The sequence below is a fragment of the Canis aureus genome, chromosome 18, assembly GCF_053574225.1.
Source record: "Canis aureus isolate CA01 chromosome 18, VMU_Caureus_v.1.0, whole genome shotgun sequence".
NCBI lineage: Eukaryota > Metazoa > Chordata > Mammalia > Carnivora > Canidae > Canis > Canis aureus.
In genome coordinates this window covers 56,319,725-56,345,814 of record NC_135628.1, presented here as the reverse complement: position 1 = coordinate 56,345,814, position 26,090 = coordinate 56,319,725, and the positions used below count along the sequence as shown (strand labels likewise).

Genomic DNA, 26,090 nt, shown 5'->3' with positions numbered 1-26,090 from the left:
GCTCCCAGATGGAAGGACTCCTCCCCTTGCTGGACCAGGAGCTGCCCACAGAGCAAGAGGGGACCAGGTCTGACTTTGTATTTTCCACCCTGGGCTCAAGATCACTGCTGCCGACCCCGAGCAGTTGGCGGCTGCATCCCTGTTTGAAGGAGTTGGCCTCATCTATCTGCCCAAGCCTGCTGGCCTACCTGGTGGGCCTCCTTTGGATCAATTCGGGATATTTGTAAACAGTCAATGCCTAGGGTAAGGGGGTGTCCTGTGGCTATGGAAGAGGCTGTGTCCTAGAGCTGAGCTAATTGGCCCACGGGGGGATGGACCTGGTGACCCTTACCTCATTAGCACCACATCTGGATCACTGAGCTCTGGCCTAGTTCTGACCTTTCCATAATAAGGACTCGATGAGGGGTTTCTGCAAAGGTGGGGCACCTGGGGGCGGGGCTGAGACAGCCCCACTGGGCAGGGGAGGTGCCAGCAGAAGCCAGGCTAAGGGCCGCATTAGCCAGAGTGAGAAGCAGCTTCAGGACCGGGCCCCTGCTGCCTTACCACCCAAGGCCTTCCTGGTGGCTTGGCACAGGTGTCAGGGTGACAGAGGTTCCTTATGAGTATGTCCCCAGGGCACAGGGCAGGAGGCAGTACCGAGGAACTCCCAACCAGATGCCCTGCTGTCTCCTCCACCCCCTTCAGAGTCTCTGCAGAGGCCACCGGACACCTCTGGGGTCCTCGGGGACTGCTTTGCAGCTCTGCCCCCGGGGAGTCTGGGGAGACGGCGGGGGAAGGCTGCCGGTGGAATTAAAACCCCCTTTCCATGGAGATGATAGAGCTCTTCAGAGTGCCAGTCTGTCTACAGAGTGGGAGCAATTTCCCTGTAATTGGTAAAGTAACCGTAACTGCTCTGTCATTTGTATGTAGCGACACGTAATTGCACGGTAACCTTTGCCGCCGTGCGCAGGGGAAGCGCGCTAAGCTGTTAGATTGTAATTTGGAGTGTCAGCTCCGCTGTCCACACCGCCTTCACCGCCAGCGCTCGGGAGCCTGCCACCGAGCCTCTCTATCCGGATCCAGAGGGCCTGCTCTGGAGCGGCTGCACCGTCCCTCCCTGGGCCGGGGCTGTGGTGTCCTTGGCAAGGAAGGGACCTCCACAGGGTCCCAGGCCAGTGCTTCCCCACCTGCTGAACGAGGCTCCAGCACCTACCTGGGAAGGGGTTAAGATGCAGGTCCCCGAGTTCCTGATCCAGTAGATCCGGGGTCGGTTCCAGAATTTGCGTTCCAAATGAAACAGCGATAAATGTTCTGGATCCTGCCATCACTCCGTTCCTTCCTTCCGCCTCATAGGCCTTATAGATCTTTAGGAAACACTACTTTTGCTATCTCATCTTGAAGACATTAGCCTCTTTGAATGTGGTAACACCTCTCTGAGGTGGACACCATGAATTTTCCCCAAAACGTGAGACACACAGAGGTTGTTGGGATTGTCTAAGGATGACAAACGACAAAGCTGACACTCCTGTAGTATTTACTAAGTGCCAGACGGTGTTCTACGTGTCTTAAATCATTTAATCCTCACCCCAGCACTAGCAAGTATATACTCCTGTTATTATCCCCGGTCTACCAATGATAAGCTGAGGCACGGAGAGGTTAGATACCCTTGCTCAAGGTCGCACAGCATTAAGTGGTGGAGTTGGGGTTCAAGTCTAGGCCTTCTGATTCTAGTTCAGCAGTGTTAACCACTGGGAAATCAGGCTTTAATTTACTCATCCGTCTATCTGTTCATTTAACACACATATGTCTCAACCTACTGTGAACCAGGAATGAAGCTAAGGGTATGAAGATACATAAAACGTGGTCCTGTCCTTGAGCTCATGGTCCCTGGAATCCAGTAGATCACAGATCTTTTTTTTTTATTTTATTTTTTATTTTTAGATTACAGATCTTGACTAATAAAGCCATGCAACCATGAGGATGTTTGTGGAAAGCGGACTTGGGATCTTCTTGCGTGGGGCAGAAGGGGGTGGCCCTGTCTGAGGCTTTAATGGGACCCTGTCTGTTCCCAGGGTTGCCCACATAGGCACCTCATACATCCCCATGGAACAGATCCTTATTTTTTCCTTGGTAAGAGTGAAGTTGCTCTCTAACAAATAAGCATTATAACAATGGCCAAAGCTCATTTGTGTGCATTTGTGGAGCAACCGAGGGAGAGGTATGGCTGGGTTCCTGATTATAGTGGGGTCCAGTCCACCCCTGGTGCCCCTGGCTGCTGCTCTAATCTTGCTGTTAATGGGGCCCAGGGGAGAGCTTGGCCATGGCAAGAGTATAAACTCTCCTCCCCCATTGCCCAGGGTGTTCTGGAATCCACACCAGCCCTCACCTGTCGAAGGCTTTCAGCAATTAGCCTTTCCTTCCAGGGCCCACACGGCCCCGGCATCTCTGCTCCTTACACCTCAGCCTCCCCGGTCTGTGGTCCCTATGGGGTCCCCCTGCAATGATCAGTGCTCTAATTACCCTCTTCCCACAGCTCAGACCCAGCATAGGGGCGTCCTTAGGGAGCCCACTCTGGTCAGGGGCCATGCTAGGGACGCTCCCTGCAGCCATCCCACCCCTGTTCTGGGCAGGATTCCCATGAAAAAAAACAAAAAACAAAAAACAAATGTAAACTATCATCCTGCATTGACAGGGTGCTTTCCTCTTTACCCAGCATCCTCACACCTGTTTTCTCACCTGGCCCTCAGGACAGTCCTGTCTTACTGTTTTATATTTGAGTTGTGCGGTTGGGAAGGGAGCTGCCACGTGATCCCGAGTCCTGTGTCATCTCTGCTACTTTGGTGTTAAAGGTCCCACCCACCTCCATTGCCCCTGCTTTGAGGAAACAAAAAGTAGGCCCCCCTCGGGCCACAGCTAGGGGACCTCAGCATCCCTGCAGACCTGGACTGCACCCGGCTGAAAGCCTCGATCAGAACTTTATCACCTGGGGCCCTATGTAGAGGGAGAAACCGATATGTGGTGGGAAGGGCAGATGCTCGGGAGAAAGCCATCGTTGTCCCAGTGCCACGTGAGGAGCCCCAGCGGTGGCCCTGGTCCCATCGGAGCCCAATGACAACACCCCGAGGCAGGTGGGCAGTGTGCGGGATGGTTGTCAGGTCCAGGCGAGCGGACTGGCTGCCTCCTGACTGTCACGAGCCGAAGACGGGCAGGGCCGTGGCCACCAGGCTGCCCTGCTCAGCTGTCCTCACTTACCCCCCCCCCCCCGTGGAAACATCCCTCCCTGGCCCCCCTGCCGCTCGTGGTGCCAGAGTGGCAGAGACTTGCAGCCTCCAAGCAAGCCACGATTCATGCTGCAAGCGGCCAAACATGCACGCTGCTCCTTTAGTAGGGGGTTGGGTATTTATCTGTTGGTGTTCGGCCTGGCCGAGGGGAAGAAGGGTGTCCAGTGATGGGCCACTCCAGAAATGTAATTATGGGGGCTGAGCAGCCTACAGCCTATGCCAGCGAGGTGCATGTTTGTGCCAAAGGTGGTGGGAGAGTGTCAGACATGCCTGGTCTTGCTCCCTGCCTCAGTTTCTCCTTTTGCACCATAGATGATCATCCAGCTTCATCTACTTGGAAAATGCACCATGAGGGCAAAAGTCCCTGTGGCACAGCTTAAGCCCAAGGAAGTTAGGGGTGAGGGCTCCTTGTGAAGAGGAGGCAGGAACATGCAAGGCCATGAGGATTCCCAGCATGCCCTAGGCAGCCCTTGGCATGCTGGCATAGCATCCTGCTCGTATGTCTGCCAGGGAGAAGGCACTGTCCTCCCTTTATCTGGATTTTTCCTTCTTCTTTTCTTTCTGTCCCTTTTACCCTCCACCACCTGCCTCCTACCCCATGTCCTCATTTTAGGAAAGAACCATAAAGATCAGACTAAACCTTGAAAGCTCCCTCCTAACTTTGACTTCTGTATTGTTTTTTGGGGGGTGGAGGGGAGGGGTTGGGGGTTGTGTTTGGCCTAGTCTATTGGGCCAGACCACGCAAGAAAGGCCAGAGGGGATCAAAGGTGTGGTGCAGACATCTGTTATGCACGTGGCCTGCTGGGCCTGCCCCCTGTTCTCCCCAGCTCTGCCCCAACTGCCCCCATGAGAAGAAGAAGGGGAGAGGTCAGAGAGAGGTTTTAGATGCTCAGCATGTTGTCTTCTCTGAGGTGGACAATGCCCATCACCCCAGCCGCCATCCTTCGAGGGAGCTGAGGGGCCCTCTGAGTCTCTGGAAAACTCAGAGTTGGCCACTTACACACAGCTCCTCTGGCAAGAGCTTGCCTGCTGCTTCTCCAGATGCCTTTTCCTTTGGCTGGATTGAAGCCTTTAAAAAAATGACACCTTGGATTTTATTTCACTCCTTTTTCTAAAAAGTCCAAAGACGTTTACAGGCGTGAGCTCTATAGACTTTATGGAAACCCATCAAAAAGCAGGCCTTGTTTCCTTCATCTTTATAGAGTGGAAAATAAAAGCACAGGGAAGATGGAATAACTCTTCTAAGGCCACACAGTTCTTCTGAGAAAGAGGGGAGGGATAGCCAGCGTAGGTTCCTAGAGCAGCCTCGGAGAGGTCTGTGCCAGACCAGAGCTGCTCGATGGGCACGCTGGGGGCTCTGCGCCAGCTGTGGCAAGGTCCCTTCCACTCCCTGGAAGGACAGACCCGGCTGTGACCCTGTGCTCACATGGGGATCCGGGAGGCTGGAATAAAACAAGGAGAGACTCACCAGAAACACAGTGGTGAAATGGTCCAAAGGCTTTTTCTGTTGGTTCCCGGACTCCTGAAAGTGTCCAGGACTCAGGAGCAAAAGGTTGGATGCGTGTGTCACACAGGGTATCCAGGGGATATTCTCTTTAAGGAATGCTCGTAGACGTTCTAGTCATTTTTAGGGACTACAGTGCTTAGGAAAGGCTGAAGGAATGTTAAACATATTTCTTCCTGAAAAGACTTTTCAGATCTTTCCTGTAACTAATCGTTAGGAGCCTCTCACGTGGTGTTGGAATGTACTGTTTCAGTACAAAATTATTTGCCAAGGAGCCCTGTTTTGGTAGAGCATCCTTGGGGGGCTTGACTTCCACAGAAGACACCGTGGGGAATGCTGGGTTGCCCATCTTCCCCCATGCTTTAAAAAACAAAACAGAACAGGGAATCTGAGATGGGGCATCATGAGGCACCACTGTGGCTTGTTGAGTTCATTCGTGAACCTTCTACTTCTATTCCTCTCTCCCCAACTGATTGCCTGTGCATGCCTCTGTCATGGTATTGTCACTCACATGTTAATGTTTCTAGTTCTCTGTTCTGCACTCAAGAGTCCTCATCTGTGTGTCTGCTCAATAATAAGTGTCTCCTCAATAATATTAATAATAATAATAATAATAATAATAATAATAATAATGTGGAGGCCACATTCCCTCTTATTCCGGAGGAGAGCTGTCTGGAGCGGCCCCTGCTCATGGGTGCTGGCCCAGGGCTTGCTGGGTGATGGCGATGATGGACGATCTAAGCTACCAAGATGGAGCCCTGAGGGGTTGGAGGTGGGGCAGAGAGGCCGCGGAGGCCAGCAGAGGAAAGAGACTCTAGGGATCTGTGTTTTTTCGCCATGGTCCTTCCAACTACTTAGGTTGACTGTTGACAGGCCACCTAGTTTCTCTGGATCTGATTTTTTCCCATGAAAGAGGATTCTCCTAGCCTTGCCATTCCCTGACTCGGTACTCCTGCTTATTGCCCTGATGTTCCCTCCTAATTTTCCTCCTTTTAAATTTTCAGCTCTTAACCATTGATGATAATTTCTGTGGCCTGGATATGAATGCCCCCCTGGGCGTGTCGGAGATGGTGCGTGGCATTCCCGTCTTCACGGAGGACAGGGACCGCATGACTTCCGTCATCGCGTATGTCTACAAGAATCACTCTCTGGCCTTCGTGGGCACCAAAAGTGGCAAGCTGAAGAAGGTAGGACCTGCGAAGGCAATCTCTTCCCACTGGCATGGATATCATCTCATGCTGTTTTACTACTTTGGCCCCAATGGGCAAGTGATACAAGCTTGAGCTAAGCAGATAAGTTGCTATTGAGGTCATGAATGATGCCCTGTCCCTCCTCTGCCTTCGTGTGGAAGGTTGTTGTGGGGATCACAGTGGGTGAGCGTGCAGATTCACCTCTTTCCTAGGGCTGGTGTGCACATGGCGGAGTTACTGCAGCCTCACCCGGCCATCCTAAAGGGTGTGCTCTGGCCAGCCTGGGTTTGTGCCCTGCAGCAATGGCTCTTGAAGGGCACTGGTTGGGGAAGGTGGACAGGGGCAAGGTATGTGCCAGTTCCTCTTGCTTCAGTCCTTTTGACTGGTGCATCCATCTGGAATCCGTGCGGGGAAACAGATAAAAGAAAGTTCAGGACCTGCTGGAGCTGCTGTCGGGACTGAGAGTCAGATGGTGGGATGAAGAAACTGTGGGTATTGTGAGGGCATAGAAATGACTTGAGGTGGAGTAGAATGGTATGACCTGGACATGAGCTTTTCCTCCTCATCCTCTAGAAGCTTTCAGGCCTCAGGGTATTGGGTGATGTTGGCCCATCAGCAGCACTGGGGGCACCCTTCCACCTAGGACTCTTCTCTCAGCCACATTTGCTCAGGCTTCTCATCTCAGTGACTTGGAGCTGGTGCCCTAGAGAGCCCCGGCTTGATTGGATCCAAAGCCTTCCTAAGACTAAGCAGTATATCCTGTTTTGTGTTGGCTGATAATTGCACTTCAGTCTCATCCCAGGGAAATATTGGTGAATCTATGTGGAAATCCTGCTTGTCTAATTTAGGCTTCCCATGGAATTCTCTGGATGTTGTGTGATTCACACTGGGCACTACCCGATCTGAAACCGTTTTGAACTCTACTTTCTCTTCATTGTGTTTTGGGGTATTAGCGCCACGTGGTCAAGGGGACATGTTCTGGGCAAATCTGGAAGACTTTGCCTACTCTCCCATCCTACTATATAACAGCCTGGCAATCATTTCTTTCTCTAAATCCGACATCTCTTGGAACAGGCAGTGGGGCTGGAGTGTGAGAGTAGGGAGGGGGAAAGGCAGGGAGAGTGTGTGTGTGAGGTGGGGGGATGTGTGGGGTGTAGTTACACGAGTAGTATCTGGAAGAGGAAGCATGTGCTGGGGAAGTGCCATGACGCGCCACCAGGATGATGCGGGCGGCGTGCCACCATCTGGTGCTGCCCAGAGAGCTAACCGTGGAACTGTCGTGGAGGGCCTTCCGTGTCAAATGAATGACTAATTTCACCATCATCTCCATAGCTTTCAGAACTATATTTCCTAATTCCCCGCATTTCTGTGAAGACTATGTTAAGTCTTGTGGCTGCCTTGGCCTGTTGTGATTCTGGCTCACACGTTGAACTGAAACTCGTGGAAGCCCGAGAGGCTGCCGTGTGCGAGGTGTTGGTGTGTCGTCCTGGCATGACTCCTACCTGGATGGTGCTGTCTTCTGCCTCTCCCTCTAGTGCACATGTGTCTACGCGTCTCATCACCTCCAGCTGCTGTCAGCAGCCTGGGCCAACTCCAGTCTCTCCTCCTCCCTCTGTCCTTGGCTTCCAGCTTTCCGTGAACTGGGAGTCAGGTATCCAAACTGGCTGAAATTGTGTCCCATAAGCCTCGGTATCAAGAGAAGAGGGAAGAGCCCAGACTTTGGAGCAGGGGTCTCGAGGTGTTTCTGTTGGATGCCCAGAGGATTTCATTTTTTATTATGATTCGGAGAGTTTGGTTTGCTAGGAAAGTGAGTTCTAAATACAAAAGGCATTCCCACAGGGTGTTCATACAATGACCTGCTTCACCTGACCTGATGTGTAAATAAGCACTATTGGGAGTAGAAAGTAAGCAAGATGATTTGGGGTGCTTTAACTCTTTTCTCTAGAGACCCCAATCTCAGTGCAATGGAGAAGTAACTTACCCCAATGTGCTAAAAGATTCGCACCCACTGAATTTCCTACCCTGGGCCATAGGATCACTTACTTGCTGGCAAGACTGAGTAGATCCTTAGGAGGCTTTTTTTTTTTTTTTTTTTGTCATTGTCTGAGCTGGTGTCAGTGAAATAAACACTGAGAGTTCAGTGCACATAACAGAACAGACAGTTATTTTCTCTTGGGGGAGCAAAAGAGACATGTTTCCTGGCCATGGTTGCATTGTAAACCCAAGACAGTCAACCTGCAAATGTGCGCTGTTGGTCAGAGGATGGATCGAGGTCAGTGGGGCTGGCTCTCTTGCACCCGTAGAAGCCAGGCCCCTGACGGGGAGGTCAGAGTGCAGCGCATGTCCATGACAGTGGGCTGAGGACACTTCCGGGGGTCTGGGCACGCAGAGTGCACAGAGACAATGCCCATAGGGCAGGCTGTAGGCAGAGCCTTGCCTTCAAGTGTCCCCAGAGCTCAGCCAGGCCTGCAACGACAGGCAATACCTGACCAGGAGGCTTGGGGCTTTATAAACCTTGGACTGGCATTTCCCATTGTTTTGGGGAGTTGATGTAAGAACAATTCTGTTCCAGCCACCTGGGACGTTCCATTTAATTTCCAGAGCAATGGGGCGATTGGTGAAGCATAAACATTTGAGAGGTAAGAGCAGAGGGTCATGTGGGGGGAATGAGCCAGCGGCCCTCCTGGGGAAAGCCGGGCCGTTGGGGCAGGCAAACTTTCTGCTCCATGAGCTCAGAGTGGCAGCCTTTTTAATAGTTTTGCTGGAACCCAGCTACTGCTGCTGCAGACTCAGCATAGTTGGCCCAGGGGACAGTGTGAGTTGGGAAAGGAAGGCTGGGCTGCTGAGTCTGTTGTTTGAAATAATACAAAGCAAAGGCCAGTTTATTTATTTTTTCCAAACAATAGAATTTCCCACCACCCTGCTCGCTGAGCACCACTCCCCTTTCCTTGCCATAACTTTGTATTGCTTTTCCCAGAGGTTATCGGACCACATTCACCTTTTGGGCAGAGGCCCAGCCACGAAATGCTTTGGGGCTGCAGGAGGATTTTTGCAGGAAGTTTTGTGAGCTACTGAAACGAGGGGGTGAGAATAATGGAAATCACACTGCAGCCGTAATTACAGAGTTGTCTTCCCTGAGCCCTGTAATAATCTCCTGTGTGTATCAAGGGCCGTGCAGAGTTCTTTGCAATACGACAAGAGACTTGAGGTGGGGAGGGTGGGTGGGAGGGCTTGGGGGTTTGCTGTGGGTTTCAGGGGTCTGAGAGCTAGACTGTAGCTATCCATAGGCTGCCCTCAAAATTACTGACTTTTCCTTTTGTTTGAAAGGTGTGGGTCCCCATCATTTGCAACCTTGTCTCTGATGACCATAATTTCACTCCTTTAGTGCACACATCACATGAGGCAGAGGGAAAGGAGGTGAGGAAAGTGCCAATTTGGATGTCTTTCATGTTTTCTGATGTGTGTGTGTGTGTGTGTGTGTGTGTGTGTGTGTGGCAGGTATTGGCAGCTTTTCCATGGCTAGTGTTATAGGCAAGTACTGTTAAGCAATGTGGCATATAAATGCTACCAGTCACCAGGAAGTACCTAGGAACTTAGAAATAACACACAGACTGTTAAAATTTCAACTCCTGGTTAAAAAAAGTCTTAAGGCGAATACTATCCTGATCTGCTGTAGAGTGTCTGCGGAAACAAGAAAATCTCTGTCCTGAGTTGGGGTAATGAGGCCAGTGTTGCCTCAGATGAAGAAAAATCTCTTTGCTTAAATATTTTGGCTCTTTCCTTGCCTCTTGCATTCCTACCACTAAGTGATCATATTTTATAGCTGCTGTTCGGCAGTGAATTTACTGCCTGACATTAGTGGGAGAGACTAATGTTCATTGTGAGCCAAAACATCATAAACTTCCACGTGAGGTGTGATGGCTCCTTTCCTTTTGTGATTGCATTGTTCCTGAGTATTTAACTAGGCTAAACTGTTGACATCTAAGGGGCAGAGCACTCTGTGGAGACTGGTTATGCAGAACTCGGACTGGTCCGACTCTTGGCCCATAGGAGGATATGTACCCTTGTGTGTGACATGCCAAGCCTCAGCAGCCTCCCTTGACAGGGACTCAGCGTGTGTCAGCAGGGAGAGTACACAGGAGTAGGTATCTTAAAAATCATTCCCGTTGGGAATTATTATGCACATCATCAAAATTGATATTGCCTATTTAGAAATTGATTTGCTTGTGTTCCACGGTTCCAGAAGGGCAACCAAACAGAAGTGGGGTGGGGTGGAGGGAGACCCACCTGGGTCTGTATCATTCTGACCATAAGTTCTAGGGAATAGATGCTCTGTGTGTGTGCAATGCTCAAGTCACAGAGCAATACTGGATCAGAGATGTGTAGCCACTGCTTTGCGACTTCCTAAATGTATCTGAGAATTCTAAACAATCCCCTGGAAGTTTGAATCAACTTTAAAAAAGAAATTCATTCCATTGATAGGACTCCAAACGGGTGAAGGTATCACAAAATCGAATGGAGATGTAATGTTGGAACTCCAACTTGCCTGGGGATCCTGAGATCAGAGCAGAGGTGCATGATCTGGGGCAGGATTTGGTCAGTGAGCTCTGTTACGAGTTTCTTCCAACAGAGGTGTGTAGGAAGCCTGTGTAGATCTGAAGGTGTGGGGTAAGTGAAGAGGAGCTGAGGTTGAAGATGCTACAGACAGAAGAGCACCACAGATGTTTTGGGGGTGCCGTGCCCCTTCTACTCATCTTTCATCTCAGGGGGGACAAGACATGGCTTTTCTGTCATTAGTCCTTCAAGCCTGGGGACCGCAAGACTGGCTGGCCTTCAGACCAACCTCACGTCATGCCAATTGCCCACTCTGGTCCATCTCCTACTTGTGCAGCCTTCCCTGCTGGGTTTTAAGCCATTTTGTCCATGCGGCATGTGGTAGATGTGGAGGGCGGCCTAAGCTGGTCAATGTCCTCAAGGGCGTGTCTTATATTCTTGAGCAATATTAAGTCTTCATTCAATCATCCTTTTTATATAAGTGTATCCCCACTGGCATTCACTTCCTGCCCCTTGCTATTTTTCACTACTTTCCCTTGGGCCCACCCATTGTCCCTGCATGTCCCTGGTGGGGGGAATCTCAGGTGGTTGCTCAGAGCAGACCTGACCAGGCATGGGGAGGTGTCCTCACCATGGAGCTTCGGCCTCAGCCCCTCTTAGAGCAGCTTGACACCATAAGCTGGGGCATCATCTCTTTCTCCTGGCAACCTCTTGAAACACACACTTTGAGATCCCCAGAAAATACTACCTCGGGAACGCTTGTCATTTTATATTCCAAATGATCATTAATAGTGCACATGATTTAAGGAGATAGTCTTCAATGAGCTTTGCCAATTCAAGATTTATTGATACACGTGTGCCACTTTTTTGAATCATATGTGTGTGTATATGTGTGTGTATGCATTTGTGTAGAGTGATCCTGATCATAAATTAAAATGCAAAGGCATTAAAATGGAAGAGAGTGCTGCAGAAACACCCCAAATCATAGAGCGCACTCAGTCAGCTGATGCTCAAATGCCAGACACGCTGGAAGAATTTATCCAGTGACACATGCAAGTGAAGTAAAATATTGTGCTTTACAAGAACATATCATTAAAATGAAAACTAGCAGCATATCAGGAGTCTGGCCATGTAACCAAGACAACAAAGATGGGAAAGGATGAAAGACATGGTGTACCAGAGGAAGAGGGAGGAGCAGAGGCGAGGGGAGGATGGGGCCCCCAGCTGTAAAGGGCCTCTTACTGCTGGGCTTGCATCTGATAGGACCCATATCAGAGGAAGACAGTATCTTTGAGTCCGCAGCGGTGAAGGCACTCGGTGAGGGCAAGACCAGGGGCAGGTCTTCATTGCCTGAAATCACTGCACTTCCTCAGCCACTTTGATGGGAAAGGTAGTGGCAGCTGAACAGACTCAGGACTCGTGGGCTGAGCTCTGATTGGGGTGTCTGCTGAGAGTCCCTCCTTGTTAGCAAGGGACTTCTGTGAATGTGGCCACATGACTGGCCGCCTGGGGGTGTCACGGAGCGTTTCTCAGCAGCTTTGCCTTCTTGTAGAGGCATTCACGGGGACCTTTTTAATTTTAAAAATTTTTTTTTCATAAAAAATTTATTTTTTATTGGTGTTCAATTTGCCAACATACAGAATAACACCCAGTGCTCATCCCGTCAAGTGCCCTCCTCAGTGCCCGTCACCCATTCATCCCCATCCTCACCCTCCTCCCCTTCCACCATCCCTAGTTCGTTTCTCAGGGGGACCTTTAAAATAGCTCTCTCAAGTGTGCTGTAGTCACTTGGTGCTTTCTATTTGGCCCCGGATGACACAGGGGCCTTGCTTATCCACTGGGACAGAACAAGTTACCCCAGAATGTAGGGGCTTAACCAAAACAACATTTGTTATCTCGTAGCTTCTGTGGTTGGGCATCCTGTCAGGGCCTAGCTGAGTGGTTCTAGTTTGGGGTTACTGACAGACTGCTAGTCCAGGAGGCAGGCGGGGCTGGGTAGGGGGAAGATGCACTTCTAAGATCATCCCTGTGGCTGTGGGCAAGCTTCAGGTCCCCACTGGCTGCACCATGTGGACCACCCCCCCATGACGGCCGTTCATACAACACAGCAGCTGAGAGAGAGAAGAGAGGGCGAGCAACCTGAAAGCGTCGATCTCTTTGAAACCCAATTTCAGAGGTAGCATCCTGTCACCTTTGCTGTATTTCGTTCCTTGGGACTGTCATATGATCCAGCCTCCCTTCAGGATGAGGGGCTTCCAGCTTCCACCTAGGCCTGGATACCAAGAGGCAGGGGCCACGGCCCTTTTAGTGGCTGCTCACCACACTACGGCCGTTTCTGCATCCTCGAGGGCACCCAAGCCAGTACTCTTAGACTTCCAGTTATCTGTTTGTGGTGCAAGGAGGGGCACAGCCCGGAGACTCTATGGCTCCCGGCTTTGTCCCCATTGGGAAGCACCTCCTTCCTTAGGAAGGGCTCCCTTTCCTAGTGATGGAGCTGGCAGGAAAGAAGATGGGAAGGGAACCCTAGTGCTTTGAACGTCTGGTGAGTACCAGTTCCTGTTCTGGGCATTTTACGTGCATAATCCTCAGCATTTCCTTTGGGGTAGATGCTACAACCTCCATTTAACACGTGAGCCAAGAGACTGCCTAACTCTCCAGGGTCACATGGTTCGACCTAAGGTCTGCCCTTGACTCCTTTATGTGGTAACATCTGGGACTCTACTGAGGTTGTGCTCTCAGGCTGTGGGTTAACCTCACCTCCCCAACTGGGAGAGGAGGTGGTCACCTGGCCTCCTGCACCTGGCCAGTGTGCCTGTTGGTCAGAAACTTCCTTTCGTTCCCTCTGCCCCAGTGCAGGCTCAGGGCCCTGTGCTGGAACCCCGGGTGGTTATAACCGATTTCCCGTGTCTAGGTGCTCCCTTCTTTAATTGTCCTATGAGTGTGCCAGGTTCATCTATCCAAAACAACTCCAAGCCTATCTATCTGTGTCCTGGGAAAAAAAAAAAAAAAAGAAAGAAAAGAAAAGAAAAGAAAAGAAAAGAAAAGAAGAGAAAAGAAAAGAAGAGAAAAAAAGAACAGTTGCCTCACCCAGGCTCCTGTGGCCCCCGGCTATGACCCTGCTGTAAATAGCCCGGCCCCACTGCCTTCCAGCTCAGCTCTTCAGCCCTGGCCCGGCACCGGTTGAGTCCTTAAGGGCCCTGGCTACCTTTAAATGCCAACGAAGAGCCTCCCACCTGAGAAACAATGGGATGCCCACCTACATGGCAGCTCTCCACGGTTTCCCTCTGGAGGAGCCATCCTGCTGCAGCCCCAGCCTGCACAGAGTGGGCGGTGGCCTCGGGGAGGGCCGGAGCTTTTCTGGGACGCAGACAAGCTGTGCTTTTCCACTTGCCACTGACCTGCTGCCTAGGACGCACTCGGGCGCTCCTTTGTCTTTAGCTTCTCACCCGCGTGCTCTCTCCCCACAGCCTGGGGACTGTGTGTAGAGATTCTTGATGGGTTTTCTCATTGTTGGGTCATCCAGGGCCCCTGTCTTTGCTCATTGGATGATGGCTGCTTCTCCTTAGATTCCAGAATTGCTTTGCAAGCCTTGTGGGGCCGAGGACCTAATGACACCCTCTCCTTACCACGCTTGGTCATTTTGAGCACCTCCCCCGTCCAGCCCGGCTTGCCTTCATTTTCTCCCTAAATGTCCATCCCCCCAGCCCGAGCTTCTTGGCCGTGTCCTCAGTCCTGGGCTTGCCTTTGTCCACTGCCACCTCTCAGCTCTTGCCTGTTGCTCGGTGTCGTTATGTAGTATTGTGCTTCTGCCAAACATGTATCTCCTCATGAACATTATCTTGATCAACTCACCCAGGACCACTGTGAGGCTAGTGAGACCTGGGGCAGCCCTGATTCCACAATTCCTTCCTAGGTTTGGTGGCCTGAGGGACAGTGACTTGAGGGGCACCCTTTCCTCCAAAGCCGCCCCTGGATGCCCGTTGCCAGGTGGCATTATCTCCATTGTTCACTGCAGAAGCCAAGGCTCATAAAGATGAGGAGTGGGAGCCCATCTTCACATCCCATGTTGCTGGCACAGTGGGGTGGGGACCTGCTTTGTCCACATGAGTCCCATCAGGAAAAGAGGGCCAAGGAGTGGATGTGAGAGCAGTGGGTGTTGGCTCAGGGGTCTTCCCGACCCCATAGACCCTCCCTTCTTCTCAGGCTACTGAAACACACAGCATCCCCAGTGCCTCTCCCCAGGTCCCAACTTTTCTGGCTTCCTGGAGAATCATTCAGAAGCCCCCTCCCTTCCCCTTCTTTAGTTCAGGCTCTCTGCTGTCTCCCCAACATTTCCTCCAGTGATCATTCTGTTCATTTTCTTCAGCCTCCCCCAAAAGATCATAGCATTTATCCATGAGTTTCTACCAGAAACAGGACTCCTCTGTGGGGACTTCTTATGATGGGTATACAAGTTTTTTAAAAAGTTGTATGTAATTATATCTTAAATGGCTCAGATTAGCGTACATGGACTAGCTTATTTAATCTTTATGATCACAGTTGTTTTGGGCCTTCCCTCAGACATGCCAGATGTGAGAGAGGAAAATACATTTTCTATTTTTTAAAGATTTATTCATCCATTTTATTATTTTTTACAGATTTATTTCTTATTTTAGAGAGAGAAAGAGAGAGAGCGAGAGAGCGAACATAAGTGTATGTGAGTGGGGGGAGGGACAGAGGGAGAGAATCTCAAGCAGACCCCCTGTTGAGTGTGGAGCCTGAACCCAAGGGGCTCGATCCCATGACCCTGAGATCATGACTAGAACTGAAACCAAGAGTCAGATTTGAAACCGACTGTGCCACCCAGGAGCCCCAGGAAAGCACATTTTAAACTTCACTTTCAGAGTAAATCTCTTTTAGATCCCGTGAGGTTTTTCGGATAGAATCAGCTTAGGCCCTGGGTGGACCTGAACTTGCACATTGTTGACTTTAAGTGCCACCAATGGCCACTGGGGACGCTTGACCCCACCGTGATCTGGGCAGCACCAAGGCCACAGGGATGCTGGAAGTGCCCACGCTACTTCTTGCCTCCACTAGCCTGTGAGCTCTTTCTCCAATGGAAAGGTCATGGGCTTTGGTGGAAGAGATTCGAGTTCATCAAAGGCAGCCAATGAATCCTTTTTCAAATGGGAGAATGGGTTCCCCAAATGGATATGTTATGTATCCATTTTATCAATTTGAGTTTTTATTCAGTCCTGTTTTTTTTTTTAAGATTTTATTTATCCATTCATGAAAGAGAGGGGGGGGATGCAGAGACACAGGCAGAGGGAGAAGCAGGCTCCACTCAGGGAGTCCGACATGGGACTCCATCCCGGGTCTCCAGGATCACGACCTGGGCCGAAGGCAGTGCTAAACCGCTGAGCCACTCAGGGTGCCCCAAGTCCTGTTTTGATTTACCCAGAAATCATAGTCCATCAGAGGTTCCAAACTCTATAGCCGAGAACTTCTGAAAGCAGTTTATTTTCTTCACATAAAAAATGGGCAATTAATATAGCTGGATCTGTGACCCAGTGTGTCTAAATCTTCCCAGTTGGACCACAATAAAGGCCATTTCCAGCTCGCAGTCACGCGCACCCTGGTTGGGCGGTGGCTGTGCTCCATGTGGTATATTTGGGGCAGAGACTGAAGAGCAGCCCCTCAGTCTGGGACATGCCAGTCTTCTGCTGCAAGGAAGAGAGAGGCAGCAGAGCCACCTGACGACTGTTAGAGCCGCCCCTTGGAGGGAGCACCCATTACTGCTGTTCACATTTTATCGGTCAAACCAAAGTGAATGGTGTGGGAAGTAGGAATCTGCCACGGGAAATGGCCCCATGTGGATGTGGATGGCGGGGAGGGAGAGAGGGGCAGAGAACATTTTGTCAAAACACAGTTTACCGGAAAGACTATTAGTGCGATCGTCAACGTTGAGTCAAGAAATATCAACTTGGTCATCTGTAATGTGCTAGATGCATCTTGACTTAAAGAGCTATGGTCTTTTCTGCCTTAATATTGGAGAAAATGTGTGAGGAATATAGGATATGACTGACTTCATATCATCAACCTCCAGACATCGTGTTAGAGATTTTTTTTTGAAAAAAAAAAAAAAAAAAAGACCTAAACCCTCTATCAGCTGGTTTTCTTGTGATTTGCTTTTTCTCCCGAAACCAAAACTAGAGTTGTTCAAGTCCTTCCATTAGTTAGGCTCTGAATGTTTGTATTTCCTTGCATTCAGTTGTCCGTAAGAGTGAGGGTACTTTTTTACATACGGAGATCGGATTGTGCCCAGCAGAGGTCTCTGGAGGTAATTAAATTATCCAAATTTATTCAATCATTTCTCTTACCTGCAGTTAAATAGAGCCTCCCAAATTCATTTTCCCTGAGTAACTTAACTCCCTAAACTTCCCGCATTTCCCCCTCTGAACTCTGCTTTTCTAACTGTGAATTCCAAAATTCATTCTGGACACAGGCAGGACCTCTGGCCCCTGAGTTCCATTCCTCTGGGCGATGAACCCACCCTGGTTCCCGCTGACTACCTACTCAAGGCCAGCTCACAGGCCTCCTTCTCAGGGCTCCCTACCATCCACTGCTCTCTAGAAAAGGCAGGAGAAGTGCAGAGCTGGAATTCCGAGCCGAGGAAGCCGTCCTGCAGATTGGTTTGGAAAACATTGATTTTTTTAGCTCTCAAACTTATTTTGTAGACTGCCAATTTTTTGGCAGACACGTCTTAAACTTATATCACACTGATGATGCATGAGAGCCATCGAGCATCCATAACTGGGGAAAATGCTAAGTATTTTCATGGCTGAGCTGGTGGCAGTGATTGTGAGGGCCTTGGCAATCACGGAAAGCTCGTGAGGAGTTTGCCCTTTTGCAAATGCGCTAGGAGGGGCCCGCTTGTCCTTTCTAGGCTCTCCACCTTCTATTTCCAGGTAGATAAGACATATACCCACATGCACATGACTGTGTGCCCCCTCCACCCACACACATTCACGTCACCAGCATGCACATGTGCTGAATCCCCACATGTACCTGTATGTGGGCACTGAGGTACCAGACCCTCCTCTGCGCTCAAGCCTGGGGCTCGTCCCCTGTGCCCTCCTTGGCTGCGCTCCCCCTCCCTCGTGTTCTCTCTGGGAAATTAGCAGCACACCATCTAATCAGTTTACCTCTGACTCGCCCACTTTGGCTTCGAGATGATGACAGAGTGGAGCTATTTAGCTGTCAAACGCGCTGACTGTTGCCCAGATGGACAGCATTTCAGACATCAGAGTGGGCTCTTTTTCCTCCGTGTGTGTGTGTGTGTGTGTGTGTGTGTGTGTTGGGGGTGGGTAATGAGTCTCCCAGATGCTTTTTTAAGTGCTTCTTGCATCTGCCTTTCATTTTAATGCCTCCTGCTTGCTGACCTCGCTTCCCGGCAGCCAGTGTAAGTGTGATTCCCATAATTAGCTTAGTGATAATTTAATCTCTGTGTTTTAAATTTGATTGTTTTTGAGGGCCCTGGGTCTGGGGACGGGAGAAAAGGGGACCTTTGCTTTTGTCCAGACTCTCTCTGTCCAGGGACACGCGCGGGGAGGGGACTTGCTGGATTGGGGTGGGGGTGGGGACAGTGAGAGGAAGGCCATTGTGGGTAGATTCTGGTTCCCTTCCTTTGTCCCTGTGTCCCATCAGAGTATGAAGGCAGGTGAGTATGTGTACACACAGCACTTGAAGGTGCCTCAGTGAGGAGCAGCTCCAAGATGGGAAAACATCCACTTCCCTAGTAGTCATGGCAGCCATTCTCTTAAGCCAGAGAAGGACAAGAAGGAGCAAAAGGAGCCACTGGGTGCCACCTTGTTGCATCCCACACTCATCCCTGCAGTCTTCATGTCCGGGTCCATGTCTATATGTTCAGGTGTGCACCTGGGGTTGCCTGTGCCTCTCAATGGTCAGGAACCAGGCCTGCATATTACATGAAGAGCTGGAATTGACCGCAGGGAGATCTCAGCTGTGTTTCTTTTTTTTTTTAATATATTTTTTTCAATTTTTATTTATTTATGATAGTCACAGAGAGAGAGAGAGAGAGAGGCAGAGACACAGGCCGAGGGAGAAGCAGGCTCCATGCACTGGGAGCCCGATGTGGGATTCGATCCCGGGTCCCCAGGATCGCGCCCTGGGCCAAAGGCAGGCGCCAAACCGCTGCGCCACCCAGGGATCCCTCAGCTGTGTTTCTGGTTGCACTTCCAATTTCAGACAAATTATTTATTTGAACAATGAGAATATTGATATATGCACCCTCCGCCTCTCTCATGAAGGAGCTGGGGATAACAGGACTTCCCATCTGCAGAGTAGTCTTTGAGTCACCAGGAGGGAAAAAAATAAAAATGAAGAAGATGGTGAGGAACGGATGACTTTCTATGCTTAGTAAACTTCCAAGAAGAAAAAAAAAAAAAAAACTTCCAAGAAGAGTCTCCGAAACCCATGGATAGAAATGCCCAGGTGAACCCAGGCCAGGACTGTGGAAGGTCTCCAGAGATCGGGGCCTGTAGGGGAAACCTCAGATGCTCCAAATAGATGCACTAACCAGTCCTTGTGAGATTTAACTGTGCTCAAGATCTCTTTGGCAGAACTTCAGAAGCCCAGTGAGGAAGGGGAACGATGTCATTCAGCTGAGCTACTCTTGGCCCCTCACTGAGCGGCTAGGACATGTGAGGCCCTCGAATGGGTGAATAACCAGGGTGAGAAGGGGGCACGGGCAGGCCGTCCTCGGCTCTGAGCTTGGGTTCCCTCCTACCATCTCCTGCAGCCTGGAAACAAGGTCTTTGATTTATGAGCTGACTTTTAATTAAAAGAACAGCAGAAAAGAAATCTCATTTTGCCACCATAGGATAAATGATTCACGATCCGAACTAATTTTGCTTCTTCTCCAAATGTCCCCGTGCCGCAGGAGCGTGTGCATGTGTGTCTGTGATGGGACGTTGGCTCGGGGCTCTGGTCTGACTCCTCTGACGCGTCTGTGCTCCCAGGCCTGACCTTGCCTCTACCTTCGGGGTCCTCCTGTGCTGTCCTAACACCTGCTTCCAGGTGTGCATTCTTGCCCAGGGTCACAATTTCTCTTTGCAGCTTTCCTCAGGATCTTTACTTGAAGAGATGCTGTCAATTTTAAGTTGCTTGTAGAACTTTTCTTTCTTCTTTCAACCACGACGATGTTCATACGGTCTCTGGCAGAAGAGACTTTATTTTGTGGTCACCCCGAATTCTCAGGATGCTTTTATTTCCCTGAGAGCCCCTCATGACTTCCCTTTGGCATTTCCCAGGGTGGAATCTACCAGACCTGCAGCCCATGTTCTCTGGGAGTTGATCTGCTGTAATATGACCGAATCTGATGTGGGTGTGACCTGCCACGTGCGTGGACATAAACTTGGCCTCTTTATGTGACATTTCTTTACCATCACTATCCGTCCCCCACCTTTAGCAGTATGATATGGACTGCCTTTTCCTGTGGGTCCTTCCTCTGGAAATACCAATGTTTATTTGCTACTTAGAAGTATATTTCTGTCTATCTGAGAGGCTACTGGGTCTATTCTCAGTATTTCCATCCTTCCCTCCATCAGCAAGATTTGTGGGGCCTGTCCATTGGCTACAGAAGCATGAGCCAAGTGTCCTCAACACAACCAAAGGACCCTCCTGCCACTACCCTGCTGTGACTTTGGGGCAATATTGGGGAAGCCACCATAGTCTCTTTGCTCCAAGGAAGGAGAGAGAATCTGTCCCTGAAATACACTGAAAAACCTCAGGGGAAGTGGCCAGCAGAAATCACCAGCTAAGATAAGCCAGGAAAAAAAATTTGCAGAGCCACGGAGAGGCCTCTTGAGCCAGTGGCAGGAATTCGGGTTTGTACTTGGTGATGAATTTTCATTCTTCTCTGCTGGCTGACTCACTTTGAGGGATGAGGGACAATCACCCCCCTTTGCAGGGTCTCAGTCTTATTTGCAGTAAACAACAGAGGGAGTGAGCTCCAGCCCTCCCCCACCTTCTGTCTGCTGCTGCATTTATAAATACTCAGTCACATAATGTCCTGGTGTCAGCACGGGGGAGGCTCACAGGGACATAAGCCACCACTTCACAGTTAGAATGTTTTTTACTGCCTGCCACTCACCTCAAACTAAGAATTGGTATCTGTGGGCTCGCCTTCAAGCACCAGCTCACGCAGCCCGCTGCCTGTCACCAAGCCCAGCCATCTCCTGCACCTGCTCCTCTTTCATGAGTTGAGGGAAAGACCCCTGTGCCCTCCACCTACGTTGGGGGACCAGCAGTGACGTCTACTTTCCAACCTGTCGAAGTGATGCTTCCCAGAGCGCTGTGGGGCCCTGGGGCTGTTCTGCGAGATGAGATCACTGGTGCTAAACTTGTCTTTGCTGACAGCCCGGAACTGGATTCCAGGGTTCCTGGCAGGCTTGGGAGGTAGTCGGCTGGGGGTGAGTTCCCACAGATGCCCCAGCTCCTGCCACCACTGCTGTCTCCTGAGACGGGCTTCCTTCTCCTCTGACGCTTCTCTCCTCCCAGTCGGGTTTGCCAGGCTCCCTGTTCTAAAGAATTGCCTCCCTGTCCACCACCCCCACTGGTTCCTGGTGGCTTAAAAGGCTGTAGAAAGCCAGGTTGGAGATCTTTAGAAAAAAAAAAAAGAGGGGGTGGCGGAGCACCTGGGTGGCTCAGTTGGTTAAGTGTCTGACTCTTGATTTCAGCTCAGGTCGTGATCTCAGGGTTTTGAGATTGAGCCCCACGGTGTGGGGGGCTCCTGCTTGGTGAGGAGTCGGCTTGAGGTTCCCTCTCACTCCATCTCCCCCTGCCCCTCCCCTACTCTCTCTCTCTCTCTCTCTCTCAAATAAACGAATCTTTTTTTTTTTTTTTTTTAAGCCAGGTTGGAGGATACGCCAGGCATCAGTCGCTTCCCTGTTCTTGCGTGTGGACAGCTGTCTTGCATCGCAAGCACTGGTGTTTGGTGTTGTGCAGTCCATGCCCGGGGGTGGGGTGGGGTTGCTGCAGTTGGGCCCCAGAGCCTGAAAGAGCTCCTCTCCTCTTCAGGCTCCGGCATGTCTGTGACCTGCCGTCCTGACAGATGAGTATGGAACTCCAAGGGTCCCAGGAATTTAGAACAAGACTTGGGAATCCCATCACTGGGAACCTGGGCCATGTGACTCTGAAGGAGAGGGCTTTCTGGCAAGGGAGACGGAGCCCGGCCAGGGTGCTCCACAGAAGTCGCAGGTGAGATAGACGAGCTTCCCTGCTGGGAGGACTTGGCCAGGAGCACCTTGAGAGAAGCCCAGGGTGGGGGGGGGGGTTGTGCAGAGGGAGCACCAGGCATCTCACCAGGGACCAGCAGCGAGCGTTTTAGTCTCCTGTCACTTACTGACTTCAAACAGCACAGTTAGTAGGTTAGAAGTGACATGGGTCTCACTGGGCCAAAATCACAGTGTCTGACAGCTGCATTCCCTCCTGGAGCTTCTCAGGGAGAATCCATCCCCTTGCCTTTCTGGCTTCCGGAAGCTGCCCACATTCCTTGGTTCAGGGCCCTCCTCCTCTGTTTTCAAAGCTCGCAGCATTGCGGCTCTCGAGCCTTCTGTAGTCTTAGCTCCCTCTGACCCCAGCTGGGAAGGGCTTTGGGCTTTTAGGACTCGTGATGTGATTAGATCGGACTCACCTGCATAATCATCAGTGGAAGCTGATGACACTGCAAAGGTCAAAGTCACCACATCATCAGTCAGGGCTGGAGAGGGGAGGACAGGATGGAAGAATGAGAGAAAAGTGAGCAGCTACTGCGTGCCAGGCCCTTTGCTACCCAGACCTTACATGTGAAAGTCTTCGGCCCTTGCAGCAGCCCTACGTGCTAAGTGTTTACTCCAGTTTTTTCCCCAAGACACTTAGATTCAGACCCCAGAACCCACGCTCTGTGTTCGCTCTCCCTGTACGGACATAACAGATTTTGTGTATGTGTGCCCATGTACATTCTGGAGCTTGATTTGGTTTCCTCACCCCAAATCCAGCTTTGTGTAGGTAGGGGTGAGGCCGGGGCATGTGAGGAGTTTGAGCCCCAGAGAGGAAGCTCTTGGTCTTAGCATCCTGGGCAGCTCTCCTTGCTGGAAGTTTCTGAGCATTCCAGGGCCTGTGTTCTGAGCCCCAGAGAGAGTGGGCCTTTTCTCTCGCCGCCTGTTGAAATCCCTGGACTCTCACCACGAGCTTCTCTACTTACAGGACTGAGCTCAATTGGGCTTGTGAAAAGGAACAGCTGATGTGTTACATAATTCCCTTTCAAATGTGTGTGTAACAGTATGTGCATAAATATAGTGTGTGTATGTGTGTGTGTAGGGGGGGAGTTGTTCCTGGAAAAGCTGAGGAGGACCTGTTTGCCATTTTCGATGACTTGTTCTAAAGCATTCCTCTGCCTGTCTTCTCATTCCGTTCTCCTTCTCCTGCTCCTGCAGGAAGACGGAGAGAAGTCGCAGTGCGCAGCAGCCTACGGGAAGGGATGTTAGGGACATTGGGCTTCCGACTGCCTCTTCTACTGTGTCACCATAAGGCACAGACCTCCCCATGTGACCTCAGCTCTTTGGGTTATTGACATGAGAAATTCTGCCTTTGGGCTTCAATGAGATCGAGTGTGCAAACAGATACCACGATCAGGAAAAGCTACTTGTGCAGAATATGGATGTGTGTGTATAAATCTGAATTTACAAAGAATAAATGGGGATGGCTTTTAAATAGAGCCTTTAAAAGATGAATTATGTTTTCTTTTCTTTAAGTTTTTATTTAAATTCTTTATTTAAATTTTTTATTTAAATTCTTTTCTTTTTTTAAGTTCAATTTGCCAACATACAGCATAACACCCAGGGCTCATTCCGTCAAGTGGCCCCCCTCAGTACTGTCACCCAGTCACCCCAACCCCCCGCCCACCTCCCTTTTCACCACCCCTTGTTCGGTGTCTCTCATGTTCTGTTGCCCTCACTGATATTTCCCACTCATTTTCTCTCCTTTCCCCTTTATTCCCTTTCACTATTATTTATATTCCCCAAATGAATGAGACCATACAATGTTTGTCCTTCTCCGATTGACTTACTTCACTCAGCATAATACCCTCCAGTTCCATCCACGTTGAAGCAAATGGTGGGTATTTGTCATTTCTAATAGCTGAGGAATATTCCATTGTATACATAGACCACATCTTCTTTATCCATTCATCTTTCGATGGACACCGAGGCTTCTTCACGATTTGCTATTATGGACATTGCTGCTATAAACATTGGGGTGCAGGTGTCCCGGCGTTTCATTGCATCTGTATCTTTAGGGTAAATCCCCAGCAGTGCAATTGCTGGGTCATAGGGCAGGTCTATTTTTAACTCTTTGAGGAACCTCCACACAGTTTTCCAGAGTGGCTGCACCAGTTCACATTCCCACCAACAGTGCAAGAGGGTTCCCTCTTCTCCGCATCCTCTCCAACATTTGCGGTTTCCTGCCTTGTTAATTTGCCCCATTCTCACTGGTGTGAGGTGGGATCTCATTGTGGTTTTGATTTGTATTTCCCTGATGGCCAGTGATGCAGAGCATTTTCTCATGTGCATGTTGGCCATGTCTATGTCTTCCTCTGTGAGATTCTGTTCATGTCTTTGCCCATTTCATGACTGGATTATTTGTTTCTTTGGTGTTGAGTTTAATAAGTTCTTTATAGATCTTGGAAACTAGCCCTTTATCTGATATGTCATTTGCAAATATCTTCTCCCATTCTGTAGGTTGTCTTTGAGTTTTGCTGACTGTATCCTTTGCTGTGCAAAAGCTTCTTATCTTGATGAAGTCCCAATAGTTCATTTTTGCTTTTGTTTCTTTTGCCTTCGTGGATGTATCTTGCAAGAAGTTACTGTGGCCGAGTTCAAAAAGGGTGTTGCCTGTGTTCTCCTCTAGGATTTTGATGGACTAAAGATGAATTATATTTCAAATTTTCAACAATCCCGTGTGTGTGTGTGTGTGTGTGTGTGTGTGTGTGTTAGTTAAAGCTTTGACGGTGTGAATGTAAAGATTTCCTATCTTTTTTATAATTACATTAAACTTATCTTTGGCCCAGTTGATTTGATAGCCGACTAGAGTTTTGTGTGACTATTTTCCAGAAACTTAAAAATTAAGAGGGGCTGTTCCAGCTCATCCACACAAGGATTGGTCAGGGAATACCCAGTTACATACCCAGGGAACCAGCCAACGAACCAGGTGGAGTCAGGGTGTGTAAGTGCGAGTGTGATACGCCTATGTGAGAGCCCTGTGTAATTACCTCTGATGGTACCTTCTGCATTAGGGGGACAGGTGTTTCATTAAGTCTGAGAGATCTGGGACACCCTCACTATGCCGTGGTGGGATCTTGGCGTTCCAAAGTGAGCACGCAAGGATCCAACTGCCGAGAAGCTGGTTTTCTCAGCATATTTTAACTGCTTGGACACCACTGTCCTGAACGACGAGCTTATTTAAAGGATCAGAAAGACTCAAACTGTACTGCCACACAGCCTCTGAGAATGCTGTCTTCCCATCCCGGGAAGAGACTGGAAGTCTGGATCCCTGGTCCACTGCTTTTTTGTTCTGTGATCTTGTGTCTGCCACTTTCCCTCTGTCTATTGCAGACCAGAAGACATGCTGGGGACGTCCTTGCTGAGAGCAGCCTGTGAGTGGTTTTCAGAGCCCAGGATTGGCGGGCCCTGTTGGCCCAAGCAGGCCAAGATCTTTCAAGTGCTCCCTGCAGGGGGGCGGCAAAGGCCACTAACCGCTGGCCTCAGGCAGAGAACCCCGAGTCTTGCCAGATGGGTCACCTTGGCCACAAGAGTGTGTGACTGATTCAGCTCTGGAAAAATAACGCAGACCCCATGTGCTCCCCATTGTAGGTCAGGGGGCTTCGCACCTCTTTTGGCCCTAAGACCAGCCACTCTGCAAAGCAGTGGGGAGGACTGCAGGGAGGGGGCACTCTGAGCTCCTTCTCTTGTTTGATTATTCAATGACCCAGGAGACAAGGGAGCAGGCAGGAAAATAGGCCCCGTGGGACCACAGTCCCTTCTCCACCAATCACTTCTCAGCCTGTCTTACAGCTTCTCTAGGTGTGAAACAAGTAGTGGGCAGTTTTACCTGACAGAGCTGTTTAGAGAATCGCGAACAGGTGATGACAGTGCATATTTCTCTAAGAGGCTACGAAACATTTCAGCCTGGTGACTTCCCCCAACAGGAGTCTCCTGCTGAAGTGCCCAGAAAGCCAAGAATCTGTGAACAGGCAACCACACCCATGGCCATACTTATTTGGTCTTCTGATAAATGGTTTGGCAATTTGACTTTAAACTACTAAAAGAGCACAGAGGAGAACTTGAAAAGTGTTTTAAAAATTTAAGAAGGAGGGAGGGGCCCCTGGGTGTCTTGGTGGTTGAGCATCTGCCTTTAGGCTCAGGGCTTGATCCTGGGGTCCTGGGATTGAGTCCCGCATCAGGCTCCCTCAGGGAGCCTACTTCTCCCTCTGCCTCTGTCTCTGCCTCTCTCTTGAATAAATAAGTAAAATCTTAATAAAATAAA

The 26,090-nt window shown here is 50.0% G+C and overlaps 1 protein-coding gene across 5 annotated transcripts in view; it reads left to right on the top strand.

Moving 5' to 3' along the window:
- PLXNA4 (plexin A4) overlaps positions 1-26,090 on the top strand; it is a 427,922-nt gene that overhangs the window by 76,939 nt on the left and 324,893 nt on the right. For all 5 annotated transcript variants that reach the window (XM_077857378.1, XM_077857377.1, XM_077857379.1 and 2 more), the window contains exon 3: positions 5,769-5,951. In XM_077857378.1, coding sequence (XP_077713504.1) covers positions 5,769-5,951 — 183 coding nt within the window. The remainder of the gene's footprint in view (positions 1-5,768; positions 5,952-26,090) is intronic.